We start from the raw sequence: 27059 nt of genomic DNA on the forward strand, positions 1-27059 counted from the left end.
TCCCCTTTCCCTGTAGAATACCACTAAATCCAGAGCTCCTGGGATTGCCCCTCATTACTTTATTCTCTAAGCATATGGTCAGACAAATCACCACAGTAGATGAAAGCCGGGGGTCTCTTTGACTATCCAGATGCTTTTCTACTTCATAAATTTTACTTTTCAATTCTTCCTCAATTGAATTTCAGAAAACTGGAAGAGTGTGTAAATCACAGGTCCCTACTTTAATGTAAGGAATTTTTTTTTTAAGTTGCATGATAGTAAGTCTTCATTCTTTATGTATGCTACATTCCCCTAAAGAGTTAGTAGATCTAAAATCATAGTTTTCCAGATTTGGGGAATGTCTGACTTTTTGGGAGGGGGAATTAAATTTTGTGTTTCTTTCTTTTCTTTTTTTTTTTTTTTTTAGGAAACATGTTTTTAATTATGTTAATCACCATACAGTACATCATTAGTTTTTGATGTAGTGTTCCATGATTCATTGTTTGCATATAACACCCAGTGCTCCATGCAATACATGCCCTCCTTAATACCCATCACCAGGCTTACCTATCCCCCTACCCCCCTCCCTTCTAAAACTCTCCGTTTGTTTCCCAGAGACCATAGTCATTTAACAGTGCATTTGAACTGTGGTGTTCTTTCTGGACATTTAGTAACATTTAGTTTAAAATTATTTTCTGAGCATAACATTAGAAATAAAATTTTATCTCTGAGAGGAGCCTGTAAAAAATATGTTGTTCCTTTCATAGCTTTGTGTTGAAAGAGTTCATTAAATCGGGCTGTTTCCCTGTGAACACCTACCGCCTTAAAATGGGGGAAGAACCCTCCACAGGGAGGAAAGTGAAGTAATTAACATGCTGAATTCCACAGGATCCTGTTTACATTGTGATGATAATAGTGGTTCAGGAGTTAACTAGAACAAGATCTGCTATGTGGCATCTACCAAAAACCAAGTCGTGGGTGGTTCCTGAGGGAGAAGCTGATGTCAAATATAAGTGTGAACCCAGAAGCCAAAAATATAACTCCCACAACACATAGAGCACTTTAGAATAAGGTTTACATGGTCAAGAGGAATTGTTCGGATTCCACCGTTAAAATTAAATAATATTTTCTTCATTAAAAAAAAAAAGTTACTGGATAGAACTTTCTCATTTTAACATCTTTCTGTCATTTTTTATGTATTTTCTTAAACTTTTGGTATTTGCTTCTATTTATCAGTTTGAAAATATTGACCAGTGAAACATGAATGAGTAATAAACAGAAAGATTGGTAGATGATAAACAGATGAAAAAATTTTTGAAGCTTGCCATCCTTTAGTTGGGTAACTTTTGTGTTCATGTTTCTAATTTTCTATTGAATGCACAAAGCCATAATTTCTACAAATAAACCTAACATTAGTTCACATCTCAAAATCATGTGCATCAGTAGCTTGCAGTGCTCCAGAAAGAACCATGCTCATCAGCAAGGAGCACTGTAACTCTTCAGAACTCTGCTACTTAAACAAGCTTTTGAACTACCCATCTAAGGAAAAGCAGAATGCGGTAATAAATAATTATGGAGATGTTCTTGTCAACGCTACTTTGAATTATATGGAAGCAGTTAAGATAAGCAGATTTAAAAAGAGAAGCCTTATGGGTAACAGGGAGCAATTTTCAATGCACGGAGTGTTTCTTCATACATTTAGGTAATTTTTCTGGAATAAGATACTTTAAAATACCTATTTTGATCATTTCTATTAAAGTGGAATTTACAACACATTGAAAGGAAATAGCAAACATTCATATCCTTTTCTGCCCTGTGTAACAGACCCTTTAAGTTTACTTCAGAGATTTTTGGTACATGATAAAACAACATATTGGCTACTATAAAAGACATTATTAATTACCTTTATTAACATTTGACTTCTTTTTTCAGCACTCATCAATCATCTTGAACATGGAGCTGTCTCTGAAACAGGTACTTTCTAATTTTTGTGTAAAAAATAGCCACAAAAACAACAAGTTACTCAAATTCAAGTTCACTGTAAGGAAAATCTACTAAAGTTGGAAGTTAAATTGTAAATAATGTAAAAAGCTCTAGATTATTTGTTTCTTTTTTAACCCATTAGTGGCCATTGTTTCAGTCTTGCCTTAGTTAAAGTAGAACCAAATATCATTAAGTGAATGATATATTCTCCACTTGCCTTGGCTCTTGAAAACTGAGCTCACTGTCTTTGTCTCTTGAGGATGTGTTTCTGTCAAGGCCATAAGAAATTCATGTAGAACACCAGCCCTAATCACTAAAAATGATTTTTAATCAGGGAATCTAGAAGTTAGACTACAGACGGTGGTGGTGAAGAGTCCAAGAGTCAACCTCCAGCCTTCCACTTAGTACCTGTCTCCTAAGGAATCAAGTTCCTTAAGGAAAGTGAAGTTAGGGAAATAAAATCTGCCTCCTGACGAATGGATGCTGCATGCAAAATTCTAGACAGAGAGTTGCTACATTGTGAGTGGGAAGTAATAATAATAACAATAATGATATTAGATTCTGCAGTTCTCTGGATACTCCAAATCTTAATTGTTTCAGAGGTTCAGACTTGCATTAGGCTAAGAAAGCTGTGGCTCCATGTGTTGAACCATAAGGCGTTGCTAACATTGTCTTAATCTCCTGTGCCTGGTTATGATACAGAGGGTATCAGGGACAGGATCTAAATAGGTTCCTGCTTTGGTCTTTTCTGTTAATTTGTCCATGCAACATTTAGTTCTTGAAAGCCTACGTCTATCCTTGGAGGGTATAGAAATGAATGACTGGCATAGTCCTTAACTTCCAAAAGCTCCCAGTGGAGCCAGGAGATGAAGGAGGAGCACACTGACAGTGCAGAGCAATAGTGGAAGCACATACTGGGGGAACACGAGGGTATCTAAGAAGGAGCCAGGAGGCGCAGAGGAAGACAGCACGGAGAAGACACATGTACCCGAACTATGAAGGATGTTTCCATTAGCCAAATAAATTCAGAGGGTAGGATGAGGAAGCCTATGTCAAGGGGAGGAGGAGAACATCTGGAAAGTTGTGAAGAGTGAGAGACCTTGGCTGCTTCTAATAAGCTGGTGGACACTTAGAGCAAAGGGCATATGTGTATGCAGGAGACAAGGAGGCTCGAAATGAATCTGGGATGACAAAATAGAGGAGATTAGGGACATCCTTCTATATCCTCCTAAGAAGTTTAAAAATGTTATCTAAGGACAATGAAAACTTTAAAGATTTTCAGCAGGAATGTGTTGGGATAAAATTTTCCTCTTAGGAGGGTCCGTGTGGTACACCATGGTGGAGGACGGACAGAGTCCTGGGGTTGAAAACAAGGCTGAAGCCAGGGGGAATATGAGGACACTTAGAAGTAATCCAGGAAAGAAATGATAAGGCTAATTGGTGGCGGTGCCAGAGGCAAAGGAGAGGAAGAGAAGTGAAGGGCTCTGTGTAAGAGAAAAGAAAGGATACAGTGGCTGACCGAGAGAGGGGGACTCAGGGACAACTGCTCCCTTTGTGTCCGGATGCCTCTCACCACAGCAGGATAGCGGGGCTAGATTGAGGGCAATCAATAAGTCCACCTCAACGTTTTTTTCAAGATGCCACTGACTCTAGACAATAAGAAAGGCAAAGGAATGAGGATAGAAAAGAAGGGACACCTAACTTTTTATTTTTTTAATTTTTTTATTATTATTATTATTTTTTTGATGGAGAGAGCAAGAGAGGGAACAGAAGCAGGGAGATTGGGGGAGGGAAAAGCAGGCTTCTCCCTGGGCAGGCAGCCCTTTGCGGGGCTCGATCCCAGAACCCTGGGATCATGACCTGAGCTGAAGGCACACACTTAACGACTGAGCCACCAAGGCACCCCCTAACATTTGATGCAAAGAAAGGAATCATCAACGGAAACCAAAGTCTTAAGCAGAAGTAAAGACAGAGAACAAGAAAAAGTGAAGGGAGTTTCAAGGAAGGTATCATTCTTGGCATCAAACACCATAGAGAATTTAAATAAAGCAGACATTGGACAAGGAGCCATTGCTTTTAGCAACAGGGAAGTCCTAGCTAACACTGTCATGGTTTGGAGAAGTATAAGACATGTTTCTGCAGGCTGAGTACATATATGGTGTTTATGTCAATATTTATTTCTCAGGTCTTTCCCCCTTGTTCAATGTTTGACATGGTCCAGGAGTATTGACCATGAGTTCCCCAAAGGCACAGACTCTGGCTCCTTCAACTCTATCTTCTGTCTCCCTGCCTCCTCCTGCACATACACTCTACAGAGCAGTGCATTCTTCTCAGGGCTTATTTTCAAAATGTGACTTCATGTGCTACATTTTTAGGATCCCGTAGCCTTTCATTCGTGATGTAGCATCTTTCCAACCTCCTTAATACTTTCTTCACAGTGATACCAAATATTTTCTCTTCCTCTTAGAACCCATTTTCCTTCAGGGATCAGTAAATACTTCATTAGCAAGTGAGATGGTTCAAACCACAAGAAGGTTTTACAAATCCCTTTTCAGTCATCTGTCATGTCGGAGGAAGACCCTCAGTGTTGCCTCAAGCATCTGTGCTTGATATAATCTACCAAAGCGTATTTTCAACCATTGAGAAAGAATTTGACGTCTTAATTCCTCAGTCTAACAGCTGGTTTTTGACCTTCTTAAATTACTGCCAAGGTTAGCCTAGCCCTAGAGTGCTGTCCATTTCAGTGTCAACGTCATCCAACCACCATCCTGCCGGGAGTAGAAGCGATTGACTTACCTTCGTCTTGGTTATGTTTCTACACCAGGGCTTATGTTCTGTACAACGGACGCCCGAGGAGACAGATTTAGGTCTGTGGTGTGGTATTCAAGAAAGGAAAGTTCTTAAGACTGGTCTGAAAGATGCTTCCAATTCATTTGTCTTGCTTGATTTGTAGCAACAATTGTACATTGGCTCCCGCGATGGATTGGTTCAGCTCTCCTTGCACAGATGCGACACGTATGGGAAAGCCTGTGCAGACTGTTGTCTGGCCAGAGACCCCTACTGTGCCTGGGATGGAAATGCATGCTCTCGATACGCACCCACTTCAAAAAGGTAAGAGGCACATCGAGTTAAGGGATAGCCTTCTTTTCCACACAGTGAATATCTCACACGCATCCCTTGTCTTACAGTTTCATGAGAAAATAGAAAACATGGTGTGCGGTAGGAATATTACAATTCCATGTTGTTTTACACTTGTGCATAAAACTCAGTGTGGAAGAAGAATAAAATAAAATATTCTGAAGTTCTGAAATGGGGAACTTTAGAAGTTCAGATCAATTGTTTATTTCCCTTCTCTATGTTAAATACCGTTACAAGTTTGTTTTCCTCGACTACTTTGCTCTTGCTTACATTCCTCCCTTCTTCCCTTATTTTTAAATATGTATATATTTAGCCTTACTGTTTTGCAAATAAAGTTTGAATATATGGGTTTGTAGAAGTGTGGATTACACACAGCCCACAGGCACCTCTCAGTGACTTGGTACAATTTTATTTCTACTACAGTAACTCTAACTTGGTCAGCTTCTGCCACTCAGAAATACTTAAATGTCAAAATGTTGCTCGGCTGTTTGCTGTTCATTGCTTTATGTGCTCTTAAAAATCATGCTATTTTGAGCCAACAAGACACACATGGGCAAAAGCACCGCAAAGCCATTCAAGCACTGATCTGGTTTCCGCACTGTTTTCAACAGCGCAATAATTGGAAAGAACCTGAATGCCATCAATATGACTGATGCTGGCTAAATGTAGAGTGATAACAATTTTTAAAATGTGTATTCTAGTAACATTTTTTTCTTTACTATCGTTCAAAGTGTATTTCTCCTCTATGTAAAATGTCAGCAAATTGTATATGGTGGGGTTTTGTTTGTTTGTTTTTGTTTTTTTATCTTTAGGTCTGTAGTAACAAAATATGATGATAACAGGTGAGCATAGGTTAGTCCCATTAGTGCATACACACTTGTTTCTTATTTGACAAATCAGTCGAATTTCAAATTCCAGGAATCACAGATTCAATGTAGAGTACAACAGCAGGTACTGCTTAAAATTAGGAGATACTTTATACTCCCTGAAAATGTCACATTAGATGTGTATGGAGAGATACTATTATTACAAGTCAAAAGTAAAAAACCCCAACATTTCATTATAGTTTTTGGCTAAGAATATACTTATGATAGGGAGTCCTTGGGGAATAGTTTTCTTTTCTAGAAGCTAAAAAACAAGATTGCTCATTAGTTGGTAATGAACCTTCAGTTTGATGAATTGTCCCTGTTTCTTAAGAAGCCAAGATTTAAAAACATTCTTGACCTCATGTACCTTATGCCATCATAATTTTTCTTCTTATATTTCCCAAGACTGTATCTCTGATCTTTCAGACATGCCACTGTGATATTTTCCCTTACCTTAACATAACGTGCACATGAGCCAAAAAAATGTACATGATAGATAAATCTTGTACGGGGTTATCACCTGATCAGCACTGCCCTGAAGGGACACCCTAGATGTTGCCGAGTTTACTGTGACTTTTATAGTTTCCAAAGTGCCGACATCAAATAGCCAAAGCCAATGAAAATATATTGTAAGAGCGTAAGAACTTCTTTAACACTGATGTAGCAGCTTTTTCTTTTTTTATGTAATAACGATTGTTTTAAGGAAATATGGGACAATAATGCACAACAGCACTATTTATTATTATCACTAACGCTACTCTCTGAAAAATAAAGTGAACAAGCTCTCAGCAGATAGGTGTGACTTTGGGCCACTCCTGCCGTATCAAACTTGTACTTCCATCTGCACTGACAATACTTAACTAGTTGCTCAATCGAATCTATGTAACAGTGAATCTTCATAGGGTAAAGAGTTGTTTGTTTTCGTTTACTTCCCTGACCACTAGCTAAAGCTCTTATATCTTACTACTTTTCCATTGACTGATGGCAAAAAAGAGGGTAGGGAGAGTTGACCCTGCTGGATGTATCTGAAACCTGGATTATATTTATAGTTGACCTGTTCTATTGAATAATTTGTCTAAAGTCAGAAGAGCACTGGGTGTTATATGCAACTAATGGATCATTGAACACTTCATCAAAAACTAATGACGTACTATACATTGGCTTACTGAGCATAATAAATAAATAAACAAACAAACAAAATAAATAAACAAACACATGAGTAAATAAATAAATAAAATAAAGGTCTAGTCAACTTATTTCCAAAACAGGATTCACCTCTCTTAGGACTCTATTGTTAGTAGTATTTGAAGTACTGTAAGAATGATGGGAATATTGCCCGGTATTTCAATTGAGCCATAATACAAGAGTAGTTCTGCTCTGCCACTGTTATTAGTGTTAGATGCAGACTTTATATATTACCGGCTCTCAGGCTTGATATTCTGAACCATTTAATCCCTTTTCCATAGGCGAGCTAGACGGCAAGATGTGAAGTATGGAGACCCAATCACCCAGTGCTGGGACGTAGAAGACAGTGAGTATAGCTTTAATATGCTTTCCTCCCATTTAAAACTTTAAGCCTAGTCTTTGTGTGTCTTTTTATGGTATGACTTAAAATATATATTGTATAAGAAGCTCTTATTTTATATAATGGGTATGTTCTGGAACAGCAACAGGAGATTTTATAAATCAACCCCCTGTCTACATGCCTAAGTGAATAATCCTTTGTTATATCATTATTTGTTTCATATGTCTTTTAAAATTCCTGTCCTTTTTTTTTTTGTACTTTTTACTGCCTTATCCATTCTTGTAAATTTTAGAAACTGCTAATAAAGACAAAACAGGATATAGTCCAAAACATATGGACATTTAGGATAAACTCGCAGACCCTCCCAGAAAAGTTTGATGAGAGTGTAGGCACTTGTTAGAAAGTTAGCCTATGCATTGTTGGAGTTCATTATTAACTCATGGTTTCGTTCAATCAGTAAATGTTTATTAAGTGACTTCCATGTGCATGTAATTGTCCTGGGTACACTTTGGGACAAAGAAACTCCTTCGAGAGCTTAAGATTCTTTGGGGAGATGTCATAAAGCACAATTAGTGAAATGGGAGTTTAACAAAGAGAGTGATCACCAGAGGCTGTATTGTTCAGAGAAAATTTCATGGAAGATCTTGAGAGTCTGAGTACAAACAGGACAGAGTACAGAATAGAAAGACTTCTGTCGAGTCTGATAACAGAGAAAAAAACTCTAAGAGTATATATTCCAAAGCTTTGTTTGCTTTCCACTGTCAAGCTCTACCTTCAGATAGAAAGTGTATGCGCTTGCACACGTGCGTGCACACACAGCTGAATGCTGCCTCACATGGTTAGTGACCACCCCAGCACCGAACGAACCACCCAAACTTCGTAGTCTCTCACTGGTGGCCTGAAAGGTTTGTAGTTGAAAAACAAAACAGTATTTATCATTCATAATTTCACTCTTCTGGAAAATAAGCTCCAGTCCAACATCGTATGTTCGACTCCCCGTTCTAATGTGTGGGTGACTCCCCGTCATGTCCAGTGCTTCATTTAGCAGTCGTTGCCATGTGCTCTGATACGGTTTTTCATTCGCACACGTGAGATTTGTCAGGAACCATTACGGGTATTGAAGAAACACCGGTGAATAAAAAAGAAACAACCCTTGCATCCCTGGAAATTCTGTTCACGTTGTGTTAGGGGAAGGAACAGGCAGGAAACGTAAAAACAAGTGCAATATATTCTGTCAGATAGTGATAATTGTTGTAAGGAAAGTGACAGAAAGCAGTTCCCGCAGAGGGTGGAGACAAGTGACTCATCATATCCTGTTCCTGCTACAACCCACCACACCCAGCTTTGCTCACCATCGTCATCACTGCCCCCGATCGAATTTTTGGCAGGGTCTCCAGCAGTTTCCACCTTGCCGGATCCAATTGCCAATTTTTAGTTCTCGTTTTTACTTCATGTCCAACTCCCTCCTCCTTGGAACACAGTCTTCGTTTGACTTCCATGCAGGCACGTCCTAGAAACAGTCCTTATGGTCCCATGAGAGCTGAGGGCTTATTATTTAGGAATTTTGTGAGCTGGTTTTAAGCCATCCATGGATTGATTTCAGGTGTAGTAGTAGTTTTTGCAGTAGGAAAATGAACAAGAACTACTAATCGGGGCTTTTTGTTTTCAAAGAGATGTGTCCCAGCGCCTTTAGCCTTCATGGCCTCACATCCTTCTGGTTTTCCCCTTACTGTACGGGCTGTCCTTCTGAGGGTTCTTCATCTGTCTTTTTCATCCCACCATCTAAACAGAAAATCTCTGCCTCTTTACTGCCTAATGCCATCAATTTCAATAGGGTCTGAGGCAATTCGCTCCCAAATCCAGAGTCCGGTTCTAAACCCTCTCCTGTGTGCAGACTTGTATGACCTGCATTCCCAGCCAAGAGCCCCTCTTAGATGCCTAATAAGCATCCCAAATTATATCTGAGAAAGAATTTGTGTTTTTTCCTAGACTTTAGTGTTCTGCAGACCTTCCCATATTAATAAATAGCGCCCCCACTCACTCAGCTGCTTAGGGACAAAAGCGGCCAGACGTCATCTTTTTTTTTTTTTTAAAGATTTATTTATTTATTTATTTATTTGACAGAGAGAGATCACAAGCAGGCAGAGAGAGAGAGGAGGAAGCAGGCTCCCTGCTGAGCAGAGAGCCCGATGCGGGGCTCGATCCCAGGACCCTGGGATCATGACCAGAGCCGAAGGCAGAGGCTTAACCCACTGAGCCACCCAGGCGCCCCCAGACGTCATCTTTTTATTTTTCTCTTCCTTTCACATCCTGGTACCAACCTGTCAGTAAGTCCTTATAACCCTATGGCTGCGTCTGCTCCTACTTCTCATTCCCTGCGTACATGTCCACTTAACCCAAACCCCCACCACTGCTCTCCCAGAGCTGTTTATTTGGTTCCCCTGCTTCCATGCTTACCCCTGGCCAATCTCTGTTCCACTTGGTAGCCTGAATGACCTTTCCAAAAACCTCCGCTTCTAAGAACAATTAGAAGAAAATCCACAGCCTTTACCATGGCCTCCAGACTCTGCTTACTGGCACGTGCTCTGAGCCCCTCTCGCGGTCGCTTTTACATGGCTCACTCACCAGCTTTCTCTTTCTCCAAACCCCCAGCCTCGTTCTGGCTGCAATTATACTTGAACTTGTTTCCTCTGTACCTGAAGAATTCTTTAGGTACTGTGTCCACATGGCTCCATCTTCACACCATTGAATTTTATAGTTAAAATGTTCATTTCTCAGAGACAACTCTTCTGACCATCCTGTCCTGACCATCCTCTCTCCTCATTCTACCTCCTACTCTCTGATCTGTTTTATTCTTACTTGTAGGGCACAGCACACCCAAATGCGATATTCTTTATCGATTCCATTCACTTGGCGATTTTGTCTCTGTCCCTGGAATGGATACTGTGCCGTAGGCACACAAGAATGTTTGGGTAGTGCATGGTAAAGGGAAGCATGCTTAGCCAGATGGCATTCAAGCTGCACTATGAGGGGAAAGACAAATTTGAAAGCACGCGAAGCATCAATAATTAAAGTCAGAAAGACCTCACATAGGTTGGGCTAAGTTTGTGAGTTCATGTGTACCCTGCTGCTTATAAGGAGTTGTTTCATATTTCTAAGGCAAAGCATTTTTTTTTAAAAAATAGAATTGACACCTGTAGAAGAGAAGCCAGAGACAGAGAATCAACTGTGGGAATTAAAGTTAAAGGTATGAGGGTATTTACAAACTATTTGCAATCTTAAGAAGATTTTTTGGTTAAGTTATAACTGACATAGAACATATAAGTTTCAAGGATATAACAAGAATGATTGGATATTTGTATACATTGCGAAATAATCACAATAGGTGTAGTTAGCATCCCTCACCACACATAGTTGCAGAAAGAATTGTTTCCTTGTGATGAGAACGTTTAAGGGGTCCTCTCTTGGCAACTTTGAAATATGGAATACCATGCAATTAACTATAGCCATCATGCTATATATTACATCTCCGGGATTTACTTATGCCTTTTGACCCCCTTCGCCCATTTCACCCATCTTCCACCTCCTGCTTCGGGCATCCACCAATCTGTTCTCTGTATTTGTGAGCTCAGTCTTTTTGTTTGTTTATTTTTATTTTTATTTATTTATTTATTTATTTATTTTTAAAGATTTTATTTATTTATTTGACAGAGAGAAATTACAAGAACACTGAGAGGCAGGCAGAGAGAGAGAGAGAGAAGGAAGCAGGCTGAGCAGAGAGCCCGATGCGGGACTCGATCCCAGGACCCTGAGATCATGACCTGAGCTGAAGGCAGCGGCTTAACCCACTGAGCCACCCAGGCGCCCCTGTTTGTTTATTTTTAGATTCTGTATATAAATGAGATCATGTGGTATTTTTCTCTCTCTGACTTACTTCACTTAGACTAATGTCCTCAAGACCCATCCCTGTTGTCACAAATGGCAAGATTTTCTTCTTCTTTATGACGGAAAAATATTCCATTGTGTAGCTGTCTACCACATCCTCTTTATCCATTCATACTTGATGGTACCCACTGCTGTTTTCATATCTTGGCTAAATAATGCTGCAGTGAACATGGAGCGATACATCTTTTCGAGTTAGTGTTTTTATTTTATTTTTTTTAGGTAACTACCTAGAAATGGAATTGCTAGATCATATGTTAGTTACATTTATCCTTTTTTGAGGAACCTCTAAATTGTTTTCTATAGTGGGTGCACTAATTTACATTCCCATCAGCAGTGCACAAGTGTTTCCTTTTCTCCACATCCTCGCCAACACTTCTTAGTTCTTATCTTTTAGACAATAGCCAGTCTGACAGATAGGAGGGGACAAGTCACTGTGGCTTTGATTTGCATTTCCCTGATGATGAGGCATGCTGAACATCTTTTCATGTACCTATTGGCCATCTGTTGTGTTTTCTTTGGAAAAATGTTTATTCAGTTCCCCTGCTCATTTTTAATTGGATTATTTGGGGAGTTTTGCTGTGGAGTTGTATGAATTATTTATATAATTTTTATGTTAAGCCCTTATCAGATATATGATGTGTAAATATTTCCTCCCACTTAGTAGATTGACATTTTATTTTGTTGATAGCTTTCTTTGCTGTGCAAAAGCTTTTTAGTTTGGTGTAGTCTTACTTGTTTATTTTTGTTCGTGTTGCTTGTACTCGGGCATCAAGTTAAAAAAATCATCAGTAAGATCAGTGCCAAGGAAATTACTGCCTATATGTTCTTCTGGGAGTCTTATGGTTTCAAGTCTTACATTTATGACTAAAATCCATTTTGAGTTAATTTTTGTGTGTAGTGTAAAATAGTGGTCCAGTTTCATTGTTTGATGTTTGGCTGTCTACTTTTCCCAACACCATTTGTGGAAGAGACAGTCCTTTTCTTATTGTATATTCTTGACTCCGTTGTTGTGAAATATTTGACTATCTACATGTATGTCGATTCCTGAAACTCTCTATTTAATGTTCTATTGATCTGTGCCTATTTTTATGCCAATACCATACTGTGTTAATTACTATAGTTTTGTAATATGGTTTGAAATCAGGGAGTGTGATACCTCCAGCTTTCTTCTTCTTTATCGAAGATTGTCTTGGCTGTTCGGAGTCTTTTATGGTTCCATCCAAATTTTAGGATGGTTTATTCTTCTGTGAAAAGTGTTGTTTGAATTTTGATCATGATTGCATTGAATTTTTAGATTGCTTTAAGTAGTATGGACATTTGACAATATTAATTCCTTTAATCCATGAGCATGAAATTCCTTTTCATTTACTTGTGCCTTATTCCGTTTCTTTAATGAATGCTTTATAGTTCTTAGTGTGTAGGTGTTTCACATCCTTAGTTAAGTTTATGCTTAGATATTCATTCTTTTTGTTGGAATTGCAAATGAGATTGTTAAAAATGGGAACTATAAAACTCAGAAATGAAACGAAGATTATTGGTAACAACAATGAATTCATTGCTTGTCAAACTGATATCGTGAGGACTTTGTGTCAAGGGGTCACTGCTTTTACTTATTGGATAAAGGATTCCACATATTCAGCTATTTCACTTCTCTCCTTGATTTCATTAATGTAGATTTTACTGACTTGACCGGTTCTTTGCTTGAATCAGTCTAATTGATTTCTCTCCAGTCCTGGCCTCATCACCTTACTATCAGCCTGCAAACTCCCTGCTTTGCTCGGGAGCTTTTTTTCTCAGGAGAATGGCATCTGTTGCTATGAAATAATGTGTGTCTTTCTCTTCCGTGATTGACACTGCGATCTTTCTGTGCATTAGGAATTTATTAACTGTGAAAATCGTAGATATAATCTGTTGAATTGGCAGGGATCATGGATATCTTACAAGTTTCAAATGGAATCCACACATTTTGAAGGTTAGAGGAGGTTAATTCATAATGGTGTCAGCACGCCTGACTTAATCATTGCTGGTAAAACACAAACAAGTTCAAAAGAAGTTTCTTCAAAGGAAAGTCTAACTATTGGATAAATGTGCATTCATGCCATTTGCTGATAATTTTGTCTGCTTACATTTAGGATTCATAGAGGTCCCTTAAGCCTTACTCTTCGTTTATGCCTAAAATGCTAAGTAGGCCCATCTGCAGAATTGAGACATCTGAATATATGATGAAAAAGTGCATGTTTGGGCCAAGCTGAACAGCCGTCATTTTTTATTTGATCAAATTTGAGCTACAGATCTTAGATCACACATGGGACACAGCCTTTGGCTACTCTGGATGGAATGTATTTCAGATGGTGCAGTTGATTTACGAGAATAAGGTGTCTGAGACACTGTTCCTTTAGCATCCCATTAACTGTCTTATGGCAAATGCATGTTGGGCTTAAGTATCCCTCTTTGAATAAAAGAAAACTGTTTTGTTTTGTTTTTTTGGTAGATAATGCAGATAACGTCCACATTCAGAGTATTACAGCATCTAGCTCAATAATCTAGCTAGAAGCATCTAGGTCAATATCATTATTATAGAATTTTATCAAGTATAGACCATTGTACTTACTTTTTTGATGTTAAAATGTCTTCATGTTATATGGTCAGCTCTGTGGATCAATTCACAATAGAATTTCTCTTAAAGGATGAAGTAAATTCTTCTTCTCAAACTATCCACAAAATTGGATGCATTTTATTACAAATTAAAACATGTGAAGCATTGAAAGACACTAAAGTTTTATTCAGTTCAGCTCAGAGAAATAGATTCAAGGTTTAGAGTTGGGTCTTATGAATTCTTATTTGAAAAAAAACAATTGCAAATTAATATATTCATGAAAGGTTAAAATTGCAGTGCAGGGATAGAGTTTTAAAAGTCAGTCTATTAGATAATATTTGAGTCTTAGGTAACAATATTATATTGTGAATTTCCTTTTTCTTTAATAATGTATATGAATCTTTCCCCCATAGCATCTGTTCTAAATCAGTCTATTTTCCCATTGCTTTTAAAATAAGGTCAAGGTTAATCTCCTATTCCATGTTTGCTTTCCAGGCATTAGTCACGAAACTGCTGATGAAAAGGTGATTTTTGGCATTGAATTTAATTCAACCTTTCTGGAATGTATACCTAAATCCCAACAAGCATCTATTAAGTGGTATGTCCAGCGGTCAGGAGATGAGCATCGAGAGGAGGTAAGTTAGAAGTCACCAAAGAATGATCATGTTGAGGGAAATAGTATAAAAGTTAAATCAAGTTTTGGTTGAGAGAGATGTTCAATGTATAGTGCCATACAGTACTCTCATCACTATTTGATAAAAAGGAAGATAACAATTTATACTCACTAACATGAAACTTAACAATGCATAGGAGATAAGAATAGGACAACTTAAACAGATACATTAACAAAGTATATTTAAAAGAGGATTGAATTTTTAGGAGAAATTTACATAATTTTTTTCAAAAATTTTTTTCTCATTGATTGTCTATATTGTAGAACAATTCCCTGATCAAAAATAAGAACACAATATTTTCCTCCACAGTAAGATAAGGACTAAATTCTAACTCAGATTGTGTTTAACTTCTATCATAAAATAAAGCAGGTTGAATATGTATAACAATAGAAAGATCTTTGTTCTATCATATGGACAAGTTGGATAACTAACTGGACATGTACCTTTTCACAGTTATATATTAAAATTAAATCAACAGGGGAAAGTAACATGGATGTTCCCTTCATCTTTTTTTACTTTTTCTGTTTCAGTGTATCTAGGACATACATAGGAATTGAAACAGTCACAGAGATTTTGTGAGGTAGATAGGTTATGTATGTTACTGAACTTAATGAGACGATTTCAGGTAGCTTGAGAAATCCTGTATTATTATTAAAGGGCCATGAAACAAAGGGAAATTGGCAGAGTTTTTATTTTTCTCTTTCAGTGCCTAAGAGAAACCAGCGAAACTCATTACAGAGTTCTAATAGTCCTGATATTAAACTGAGGACAAGTTAGCGAGTAATTGCATGAACTTGGGATTCAGAATTAGATGTTCAATTGAATTCTGGTTCTGTGTTCTTTGGTAATATCACTGAGCCCATATAGGCCAGAATTTTCTAATGTGAACAAAATAAATACAAAAGTTACTATGAAAATAAAAGGAGAAAATACAGAAGAGAATGTGAATTTCAAAGCAGAGGATTATTCACAAGTATAAAATACATGTATACAATTGCAGATAACTCTCCATCAGGAAGATGTGTGAAATGTGAATTAGCACTGATCACATGTTCAGTTGACTGCTGAGGATAATGAGCAGGTCGTGACTTCTCTAACACTTAGTTTCTCTGTCACATAAATAGGCAGACCAAATGCTCTAAAATACAGCCTCCTTGATAAGTCTGTAAACATTTAAGGGACACCCGGGTGGCTCAGCCAGTTAAGCATCTACCTTCTGTTCAGGTCATGACCTTGGGGTCCTGGAATCCAGGTGGGCATCAGGCTTCCTCCTCAGTAGGGGATCTGCTTCTCCCTCTGTCTCTCTGATGGCACCCCCCCCCCCAAAATCATGCCCGCTTTCTCTTTCTCTTCTCTTGAATAAATAAATAAAATCATTAAAAAAATTAAATAATGTATGTAATCAGTCAGGCATTAGTATAATATAGTGGTTTTCAACGGCAGTTGATTTTGCTGCTACACTGTCCACGTCTGGCAATATCTAGAGACATTCTAGATATTGAATAGATAGTCTAGATACTGAATAGATAGTCACAGCTGGTGGGAGGTGGTGCAGAGGCTGCTCTTGGCATCCTGTGGATAGAAGTCAGGGATAAAGCTAAACATTCTTCAGTTCACAATTCTTCACAATGAAGAATTCTGTTGTCCCAAACTCAGTGGTGCTGAGGTTGAGAAGCCTTGCAGTAGAAGGACCAAATTTTATCGTAAGAAATTGATGTAAAGATGTGTTTCACTGTTACATTAAGGTGGTAAGACCTTTCTCTTCATCTGAAATCTTCGAGAACAATTTTTTAAGCTAAAATGTTGACTCTCTACATAGTTAAAACCAAGGGAATACTCCAGTGTTTGTTATGTCAGATTTCTCCAATAAAACTCGATGCTTCATCATTACTGACATCCATAAATTCTAAGATTACAGCATATCCACATTTATACTAAATGGTTATTTTTCCCCATATATATTAAAGAATTTTCTGACCTGGAAGTGATTATGTAACTTTGAAACATAAAGCATTAACTTTTTATCAAAGAAATCTTGGGGGAATGTTTTCTGAATATTTTTAACATGAAGATTTTTAGTTACAGTGCAATATTTTACTTTTAAATGTCCCAAACTAGTATTTTGATTTTACAGTCAGTAAGTTTTGATCATCTCTCATCAGTAAAATAGAAATCTTTAATAATTATGTTTCTTCCATGGCAAATTTAATCTGACTTTTAAAAAAATATGTTGCTCTGCTTGGGGTAATCTCTTAGTTAGAGATACATATATTTGCCTATTCATGTTTGCATTCACGTCTTTTATCTTCCTGAAAAGGCAATACACTTTTAAGAGTGTATCTCACACACACACACACACACACACACACAAAAAAAGAGTGTATCACACAGTCATGGTGATACCATGCTCCATGAATCTTAATGGAGCAGAAATAGTGTATTTCACTTTAAAGTATCTTAGCTGTAATATTGCAACTGGTATTTTCATCTACATTGGTAAGTAGGTAGTTACACATTGTCCAGGATATGCGATCCTGCTTCCTGAACTGAGGAAAGGGGCAAGATCCAGACTAGATGTGAAGCACTTTTCCCAGCAGGCTACCTTCTGCTCCTGACCAAGGAGGTCACAGTTCGGAATCTTTCCCCTACTGAAAAAAAACCCGGGGGAGGGACTAGACTCTCCTGTGGCAAAGAGGCTGTCACCAGCTTATTCTCTGCCAGGAGGAGAACATTTCCTCGCTGAGCTGTTTCACAGTTGGGTGCTATTGGGGAGGTCATGAGTCACTTATCTGCTGACTTCCTTATAAAGCTACTCTTGAAATTGATGATGTTTACGCTGTAAGTAGCGAGTTAATCGGAAGTCCCTGAGCTTCTGCTGAACTCTTGGGGTCTGAATGACTAGAAGAAGTAATACCTTATGCCATTTGTGGTAATATCTTTTTGTGTGTGTAGCTTTTAAAAAGCATTTTAAAAACATCTTCAAATATTTGTATTTTTCTCTTTGTAGGCCCTTGTTTTATTGTTGTTCTTTCTATAATAAAAGCAATACAGGGGTGCCTAGGTGGATGAGTGGCTTTAAGCCTCTGACTTGGGCTCAGGTCATGATCCCAGGGCCTCTCCGCGGGGGGCCTGCTTTCCTTCCTCTCTCTCTCTGCCTGCTTCTCTGCCTACTTGTGATCTCTGTCAAGTAAATAAAATTTAAAAAAAAAAAAAATAAAAGCAATATAAATGGTCTTGAAAATATAGGGACATATAAAGAATTGTGCGCCCTCTGATGATGTCTATTCCAGCTTTTTTCCACTAACCATTATACTGTGAGCATTTTCTTTAACATTCTATTATAATATCATATTTTTCCTGGCCCTTACACCCGCTACCCTGATGTCACAGTCACCAATGATTATTCCATGTTATTTAAATAACATGTTTCCTCTTTAAAAAAACTAGTCAGCTTCCTGATATCTAAATCTTCCTCTGCTTTCCTAAATGCTTTCTTAGGACAGATCTTTTGGGGTAAGATAACTGAGTGAAAGGCTTTAATTTTCTTATGGCTTTTGATAAACAACTGTACATTGCTAATTTCTCATCAAAGTCACTATATTAGTACCTTTTCTGAATTTCTGAGGCAAAACTGTGTATTACAACTTAAGAACATCATTACTAGTTTGATATGAAAAATGTCATATAATCTAAACATATTATGTAAATATCTATATTTTACAGATTTATTTATTTATTTGGGAGTGGGAGGAAGGGCGGAGGGAAAGAGTGAGTGTGGGGCCTGACACAGGACTTGATCTCACACCTCTGAGATCAGGACCTAAGTTGGAACAAGAGTTGGATGCTTAACCAACTGTGCCACCCACGTGCCCCTGTAAACACCTATTTCTTTGAATTTTAGTGGCTGTGAATTTACCTTGTCATGTTTCTTAGCTGTTGGTTTCAGGTGTATTTGGTGAAGTGCTTTACCCATCATTTGCTTACTTTACATTGACTAAGAATACATTGATGTATTCATTAAAAATCATTTTCACAGCCTTTTATATATTATCAATGTTAACATTCTTTTTCTCTTAATATATTATTTATTTATTTGACAGAGAGAGAGAGAGAGATCACAAGTAGGCAGAGAGAGAGGGGGGAAGCAGGCTCCCCGCTGAGCAGAGAGCCCCATGTGGGGCTCGATCCCAGGACCCTGAGATCATGACCAGAGCCGAAGGCAGAGGCTTAACCCACTGAGCCACCCAGGTGCCCCTTGATGTTAACATTCTAATGTTATACATATTAGAAGTAATTTACTATGTTCGTTGTCTCCAAATTTTTTGTTCCTCACAAAGAAGAGTTTTCTATTTCATGGGGACAAACCTGTAGATTTATATGTCTATGATTTCTCACTCATTATGCTTAGAAACTCTTTCCCCAATAAAACAGCAAATATATATTTTTTTCTAGTTATCTTGTGATGTTATTATTACCATCGCAATTTACATTTTCTATTTACACTTACTCAAAGGTACCAAATTAATCTAGGAGTTAGATATATACAAATTCAAATTTTCTTTTCTTTTAAATAACGAGTTGCTTCTGTACTATTTTTAAATAAGCCTTCTATGTTTGTTGCAGAGAAGAGCTATTCTTGAAGGCCCAGTCACTTCCAAGACAGCGCAATACTTTAGCTCTGAGAGAACTGACAGGTGAATTATCTGCAAAGGAATTACCATTAGGCTGCTATTATCGGAGAGCAGAGTCCCTGACCTTTACCTGCTGCTTAGTACCTAAACGTCCTTTGTCCCTCTCCACGTTACTCTTTTCATTTTAAATGAATTGCCCTCCACTGAAGATCTACATTTAATAATGCCAAATATATTATCCTTGCTCACATTAGGCAAATGAATAGTCGACCTCAGTTCAAGCATGGTTTTGATTTAGCTGAGCGGTTCTTACTTATCACTTTTAGAGTGGAGAAAATTCCATGAGTTTAAATCAGTGGCCAGAGATTACATTATCTCTTTGTAAAGGAGCTGCATTTTCTAAATGGACTGTGCTGATATCTCACTGTCGAGATACAGTCTGCGGAATGTATCCTCTTCCAGCAGGGAATGAAAGCGGCACAGAGAATGGGAATGTAAAGTAGGCCAACGTGAACCAGCCGCTTCGTTGCGGTGGCACAGATTCCTGTCTCTAGATCGCAAAAAAAAAAAAAAAAAAAAAAAAAAAAAATCCTAGGAAAATATATCAATCCCAACTGTATTTTATTAGAGATAGGATTTCAATCAACGCCTATTTTTGAAGATTCGGGTAGGGAAAAAAAAAATAAAAAACACTGAAATAATCTAATAAACAATAGATCCAGAAAGAAATTTATTAAAGCAAGTTTTATATCTATGGGTCCAAAAAAAAAAAAAAAAGGAAAGAAAGAAAGGAAAACCAAGCGTTCCACGGAAGAAAGGAAAAGGAAGGGACCACACGGGAGTAAGGAGATGCCAGGTGTTTATGAAACATGGAGTCCTGTAGCCACGGACATGGCCTAGAAAGGAGGGAAGGGGAGCCGGACAAACAGGATACAGAAAGAGAATAGCAAGGATAATGATGAAGTGTTACATAATGTGTGTGAAATCAAAGTCATAATTTCTTCCTGTCAGGAGATTAAAGAGAACAATAAAAAGTCGTGAGTCAGAGCTATGACAATCTCTCAAAGCCACATGAAGTGCAGTTTAAGCGTTAGCAAGTGTCCCAGTTACAAAAAGGGAATCTAGAGATGAAGAGATGACATGGAACTGAAGTCACCCACTTTGACTGTCATGCTCATAACCACGGGCCATTTTCTATGAGGAGAATTACACAAATAAAGGCTTTAGAACGTCACCTCTCAGCTCTGCCACTCTCCCGCAACACTGGCAGGGGTCTATAATGTTCCTAATAATGCTTCACACTTTCACCTTCAAAGAGCTTTACTTTTAACCCCCCAATGCACCATATGCTATGTCGCCAACTTGATAAATGGAAGGACCAGTCGGGGAATATAAATGAGTAATCACGGGAAGCAGAGTGCGCAGATAAGGACCAGATCCTTCGCGATGGAGTCAGCGTTTTGTGATCTAAGATGTATTTAAAATTTACAGAATAATGCCTACAATAAAATCATTTGAAGGAAAAGGTACATGTAGTGTGTTAAATGTGAGTTTGTTATCTCTGTTGAGGACTGGTCCTTGAGAGTCCTCCCAATTCAAGTTCACATTTAATTTAGGCACGAGGCTCCCCAAATCTCTGAGAATGTAAGTGAATTCAACATTAATGTGTATTACGGTCGCATTTTAAAATGCTTGGGCCTTTAGAATAAATCCATTCTTAAAATAAATAGTATACACCCAAATCACCAAATGGGGAAAGTTAAGGGAAACAAACAAATGAACAAAATCCTGAAGGTGTGGATGCAGCCTGGAAGGTGGTTAGGCTGGAGACCATTCAGCCTCAGGAACCAAGGATCTGGGCCATGACCTGCCTTTGGCCTCCAGTGGTACCCCACCAGCTGCATTTCTCTGGCATGGAGGGTGGTTGGTATACTTGTTAGTTAATTGGGCCAGTAGCCAGAGATATTTCTTTTCCTTTTCTCATATTTCCAGAATAGGAGGGACTTTTTCCTACATATTTTTCACAAAAGATGCGGAGTTGAGTCCACCCACTGTGAATAAATTTAATTTAGCTGTCTTTCTACCTCAATTTCCGTCAACTGAAAGCCTACAGTACAGGGCAGATGTGTAAACTGGGAAATCTTCCCGACTTCTTTGTTGTTGTTGTTGTTATTCTACTTAACACCGAGACCCTCAACAAAATTCCACATGAAACAGGGCTCTGGTGTGGTTAAAGAGGCCTCTAGGCTTAAGGAAGGTAGGTTTGCTCTTCACACCAGCCCATGGGCCAGTCAAGCTCAAATGTTTGAGCTGTCTTTCAGGACTCTGGCTTCGAAGGGCAAAGAGCATCCCATTCCAGGAGAGGTTCTTTTTGTTCATTGAGTTTTCTCACACTTAAAATCACATTACTGTGTTATAGTATACCGAGGTATGGCAAATATTTCCACAAATGACATCATCTCAAGTATCACATGTACACACGGTATCAAAATGCGGTCCATAGTAAAAAGGGAAATTCAGCTTTAAATGTTGCTAACCTTCGAACTAGGGTCATTCTCAGTTACAGCTCCAAAACCCAAAAAGCTATATCCATGCTTTTCCATTAGACTGTTAACAAGTCACCACTTAAGAGTCTCCATATGCTATTCAGCTCGCTTATTGGGTGATATCCAGGAAACAGAGTAAATTCCTTTTGCACCCATTGTTCTATTTCTCCATTACAGGTGGTAGCATGCCCTAAACGCTCTTTTTCTGCACAAAGGCTGTCAATGTCTGGCTCTAGCTCTGGAATTTAAATACCGATTGGTGTTCTTAATATACCACTTGGTATCTAAAATCTCTATAAAGATGGTTAGTTGATAGTTTCCAGTTTTACTTCATTGGTTTTTATAGCTTTTCATTCCTATCTGTAGACTGGCAGAAAACTAACTATATTCAGAGGTTTAGTTAGATAATAATGAGAGGCAAACATGCATCTTTGAGGGCTGTTACTTTAATGGAATTTTTTAAATTCTCAACTATGGCTGATAATATTGCGCTCGATGACAGAGATGGGGTTAGATCTCTTAGGTTCAACTAAGTAAAACTAGGTTTGCCTCTGTTCATTTGCTCCTAGCCCTCTCTGTTTTCCATTTATTACCTACATTTTTCCAATTCTGCAGTTGAAACCTGATGAAAGGATCATCAAAACAGAATATGGGCTACTGATTCGAAGTCTGCAGAAGAAGGACTCTGGAATGTATTACTGCAGAGCCCAGGAACACACTTTTATCCACACCATAGTGAAGCTGACTTTGAATGTCATTGAGAACGAACAGATGGAAAATACCCAGAGGGCAGAGCACGAGGAGGGGCAGGTCAAGGATCTGCTGGCTGAGTCCCGGCTGAGGTACAAAGACTACATCCAAATCCTCAGCAGCCCGAACTTCAGCCTCGACCAGTACTGCGAACAGATGTGGCACCGGGAGAAGCGAAGACAGCGAAACAAGGGCGGCCCGAAGTGGAAGCACGTGCAGGAAATGAAGAAGAAACGGAATCGAAGACATCACAGAGACCTGGATGGGCTTCCTAGAGCCGTGGACACGTAGTTGTCTTTTTAATTTAAAGAAAAGAATTCTTTACCTGCAAAAATACCGCCTTCTGTTTTGTGCACCCTGTACACTAACTCATAAGAGCTTTCCATGGAGTTTTGCTAAGGCAAAGCACACGAGAACAATGATCTGAATAAGACTATATATGGCGAATATGGCCTAGTAAGGGCAAATAATTCTTCTGAACCAGTTTTCCAAGAACTAAACACGTACCTGCAAAGTATCAGAATTATCCTCAAAATGGGGGCTTCACAGTTGTAAATGTTTGCTGTGCCGAGTTTTTGAATTTATTATGTGATGTAAATCACTGAGCGGAGTGAGCCTCAAATTTGGTATTATGATAAGGGGCTCTATTTCCCTTGTATGGCCATTAAGCATGGACTTGACCATGCCGTTGTGCTGTATATGCGTTCTTAGGAACAGATACATCATTCCACTCTAGAACTGGCTACCCTGTGGTTGGAGTTGGAGGGAAGACACAAATTCGTACAGCTCACGCTATCAGCAGGAACTTTCACTCTTGGTGCAGGGTCCAGGAATTTGGAGAGGTGCGTTATTTCAGACCACAGAGGTTACATTCGGTGTACAGCAGTGTGAATTACTGAAGGATATAAATGTTCCTCCCAGGGCTCCTTGTGACTTGTCAAGAGTTAACAAGTTCACAGAAAGGAGCTGTTGCTCCGTTATGTCTTTTTGGAATGTATACTGAGCTTCCGGGGATGGAGCCCTTCATAAATATTTTAATAAGTGACGGGAAAACATTTTAATAAGGGAAACACCATGATGTATCCTGCATCCTAATGGAAAGGCCTGCAGATGGGATTTGTTAAGAGACAGAAAGGACAGTGATAAATTCTAGCTTAGGGGGAAATTCATATCCTCATAAAAAGGAAGAACAATCACAAATAAACTGGGCAAAATGTTATGTAACTTTATTCACTAGAGTGTAAATAGCTGCCAGTTTGAAATCCATCTGTTAAAAAAACTCCACCTTATAACAAACTGCTAGTGAAAGTCTGAGGAAAAGTAAATTTTCTAGATCATGAGAAGAATGAACACAAATTTATTTACAACCAATGGGATTTCAGTAGTACTTCCTCTCTCATTTTCTAAAATCTCATTATACTCTGTAAATTATTTCCATTTACTGCCTTTATTCCCTCCTGAATATTGGATTATTGGATTTTATTTGAGTGACTAGGAAAAGAACAATATATACATATAGAGAGAGATAGAAATAGGTAGACAACGGTGATGGGGAGCGGGGATATGTATTTGTTGAGTAATAGAACAAATGCAAACATGTTGACAACGGAAAGGGTTAAATTAACTCTTTGACATCTTTTCTTCACACAATCTTTTTGCATTTCCGAGATTGTATGCTGTAATTCAAATAGCCTTGTTTTAGTAATTTAATAATAAATAAGCCTAATGCATGTAAGGAAACCAAACTCACAGCATTAACATAAACATTCTTCACATTTTGTTCGCACTTTCAAATGTTTCCAATTTGACTCTCCCTCTCTGCGGACGTATGGTATGTTTCCTGCCTGTTGGAGCAGAACTCACCTTTCCTTCTTGGACCACGAACCCTTTGCCTTCTTCTGTTTTGCCTCTTCACGCCCTTTTTAGTGTGAAATGAAAAATTAGTCACTTCCTCACATGGAAGGCAGCCTTTCAGAAAACTAAATAGCAGACATTGCTCGTCTCACATGCATTCTGCGTGTCTTGAAAGAAGAGCCTGTGAGAACCTGTGTGGTTAGAGGGTGCCTTCTGAGAATTTCAGTATCATGTCTGTGGCTGCCGTTATGTTCGGAACATTCAGTCTTACATTCACTTCCTTTGCCTTGCTTACCTATCTCAGAGTAATCACACGGCTGTACGAATTCAGGGACCCCTTTTGAAATGATACCCGTGAATATTTGTGGATGTTTCACTAGATGGAAACCTTAAAGTTTTGTTTTGTTTTTCAAAGTGAACCAGAAACAATCACTCTTTAAAAAGTAATGCGGAACAATAGCTGTGGGGTTTGGGGGGGAGAATCAGGCTGCACATTGTGTATCACAAGGAAAGTGTTTGTGATTCCTGATCTGCTGGGTTTAAAAGTCCCAGGAACTTGTGGCAAGCTCAAAGCAAATAAATGGGAACATGTTTCATTTTTTAAGATTTCCTAAGATTTGTATATCAGACAGTCATGATCAAAGTATAGGTGACTTTGGGAAAATTACATGAAGCTCAAATGTTAGGATTGACCTATGTAATAAATTTGGTTTTCATCAAAATATGAATGCTCAAGCCATTTTTAATTACTTTTTTCTGATCTTAATTATTTAGATACAATTTGGGTAACCTCTTTTACTTTACAGCTAATATTTTGGCTGCTTTGGATCTAAAACAGTAATTTATGATAATTGCTTAAAATATATTTGAAATATTGTAAATATTGGGTAAACAAAATGTCATAGAATAAAAAAAACATATGGGCAAAGGTTTATGTGTATTTATAAAGACAGAGGACATCTAAGCTACACTTAATTTTTTAACCTTTAACTGACTAGAACACTTCGATGGACAGTATGAATATATTAAGTCTAGAGATGAGATACAATATATACTTCCTCACCACTGAAGGTTTTACCAAATTTTCCTTGAAATAATGAAAAATGAAATTATAGTTAGTAGTTTTAGATATGTTTAAGAAATGGGCTATCTATGGAGAAGTCTTAAAATGTCTGCTTAGTCTTGGTTTCATATTTTTCTCCCCTGTTTTGAATACATACGTCTTTAACTTGCATATTCTCTCCTGCATTTCATTCCAGCTATTTATGCTGCTAAATGGAATCCTGCCTTTCTGCATACATTTACATTCAATTTATTGGGAATTTTAAGAGTTTGCTTAGAAACGAAGAGTATAAGTAATTAATTTATGTAGATCCTTTTTTTCCTCCAAAGAGCTCAACACACTACATTCATATTACTGAATAAACATTTCTGAAAACCAACCAAATTACTTAAGAGATGGAAAAATAGTCACAAAGAAATTCAGAAATTTGCAAAAGCTACAACAGTAGAAGAACTGCAGTCTACACCAGATCTCTTCAATCTGTTGGCTAACTGATGCTCATTTACAATATGCTGCCTACAAAATGGTCTTACTATTGAATTCTGCCTTTGGTCTATATTTCAGTTCCTTTATGCTATTAAGTTTTGTTCCTGCTGAATTGTATACTCGATTGAAAAACAAGTTTTCAGGGGCCAGTGCCTGTTTTTCAACATTATCAAAATTAAGCTTCCAAAGACAAGTTTCTATTATCCAGATGGCCACAAAACATGAAGTTGCACAATAGCATTAATTAAACACTGATTATTTTAAACTTAAGTATAAGCTATATTTCATATATATCATAAATACAAAGAAAAATTAAAACTGAAACAGCTTCTCTTTAGAATGTTACATTTGTCTTGGACAACATGTTGGAAAATTGATTAGCCTTATTGAGAATAGACAGTTTAGAAAAAAAGATATTTCAAGTGTTTTTATAGAAAGATATACTTTTCTCACAGGAAATAACCAAAATCTTTAAATAACTTGGCTTACATGTGAGGTTAAAAAATAAGATCTAAAATTCCAGCATTCTACATAGTGACAGTGCAAAGACAGGAACATGCACATGACTTATACCTCTCATTTAAATATTTTGTAGTGTAAAGTATTTATGGTAAGTTTGAGATAGATGTTTTTTTGGGGGAAGGGCAATAATCTATCAGTTAATCATGTAATTTAATTCTAATATTGTAAGTGGCTACCAATCAATTTCAAATTACAGTTTTGCTATTTTAAAAGAAATGTAGTCTTGTAATCTAAAATAATTGAAAATTGTCAAATGTATATTTTGGTTGTATTATAATAAAACACAAACATTAATGTTCTATGGTTATAAACAGAATGTTGCAACGTGTGTGTGCAAGTTTTGTTTTGAAACCTTAAATATGGTAACCGGATTTTTGACATGGAATTGCACTAAATCCATTACCTAAGAAAAAATCTCCTGGTAAACTTCAGTAAATATGTTTTTCACCATAAGTATGCAGTAATTTCTCTTATGAAAGAAAGGTATATATGTCTCTCCCC

At 37.8% G+C, this 27059-nt stretch overlaps 1 protein-coding gene across 2 annotated transcripts in view; it reads left to right on the top strand.

Annotated features, from left to right (window-relative positions):
* Nucleotides 1-26874, top strand: part of SEMA3D (semaphorin 3D) — a 203459-nt gene extending 176585 nt beyond the window's left edge. For both annotated transcript variants that reach the window (XM_059396942.1, XM_059396943.1), the window contains exons 14-18: nt 1912-1953; nt 4916-5073; nt 7433-7497; nt 14528-14667; nt 22499-26874. In XM_059396942.1, coding sequence (XP_059252925.1) covers nt 1912-1953; nt 4916-5073; nt 7433-7497; nt 14528-14667; nt 22499-22924 — 831 coding nt within the window. In that variant the 3' untranslated portion in view covers nt 22925-26874. The remainder of the gene's footprint in view (nt 1-1911; nt 1954-4915; nt 5074-7432; nt 7498-14527; nt 14668-22498) is intronic.
* The last annotated feature ends 185 nt before the right edge of the window (nt 26875-27059 follow it).

This window comes from Mustela nigripes, chromosome 4, assembly GCF_022355385.1.
Source record: "Mustela nigripes isolate SB6536 chromosome 4, MUSNIG.SB6536, whole genome shotgun sequence".
NCBI classification, from domain to species: domain Eukaryota; kingdom Metazoa; phylum Chordata; class Mammalia; order Carnivora; family Mustelidae; genus Mustela; species Mustela nigripes.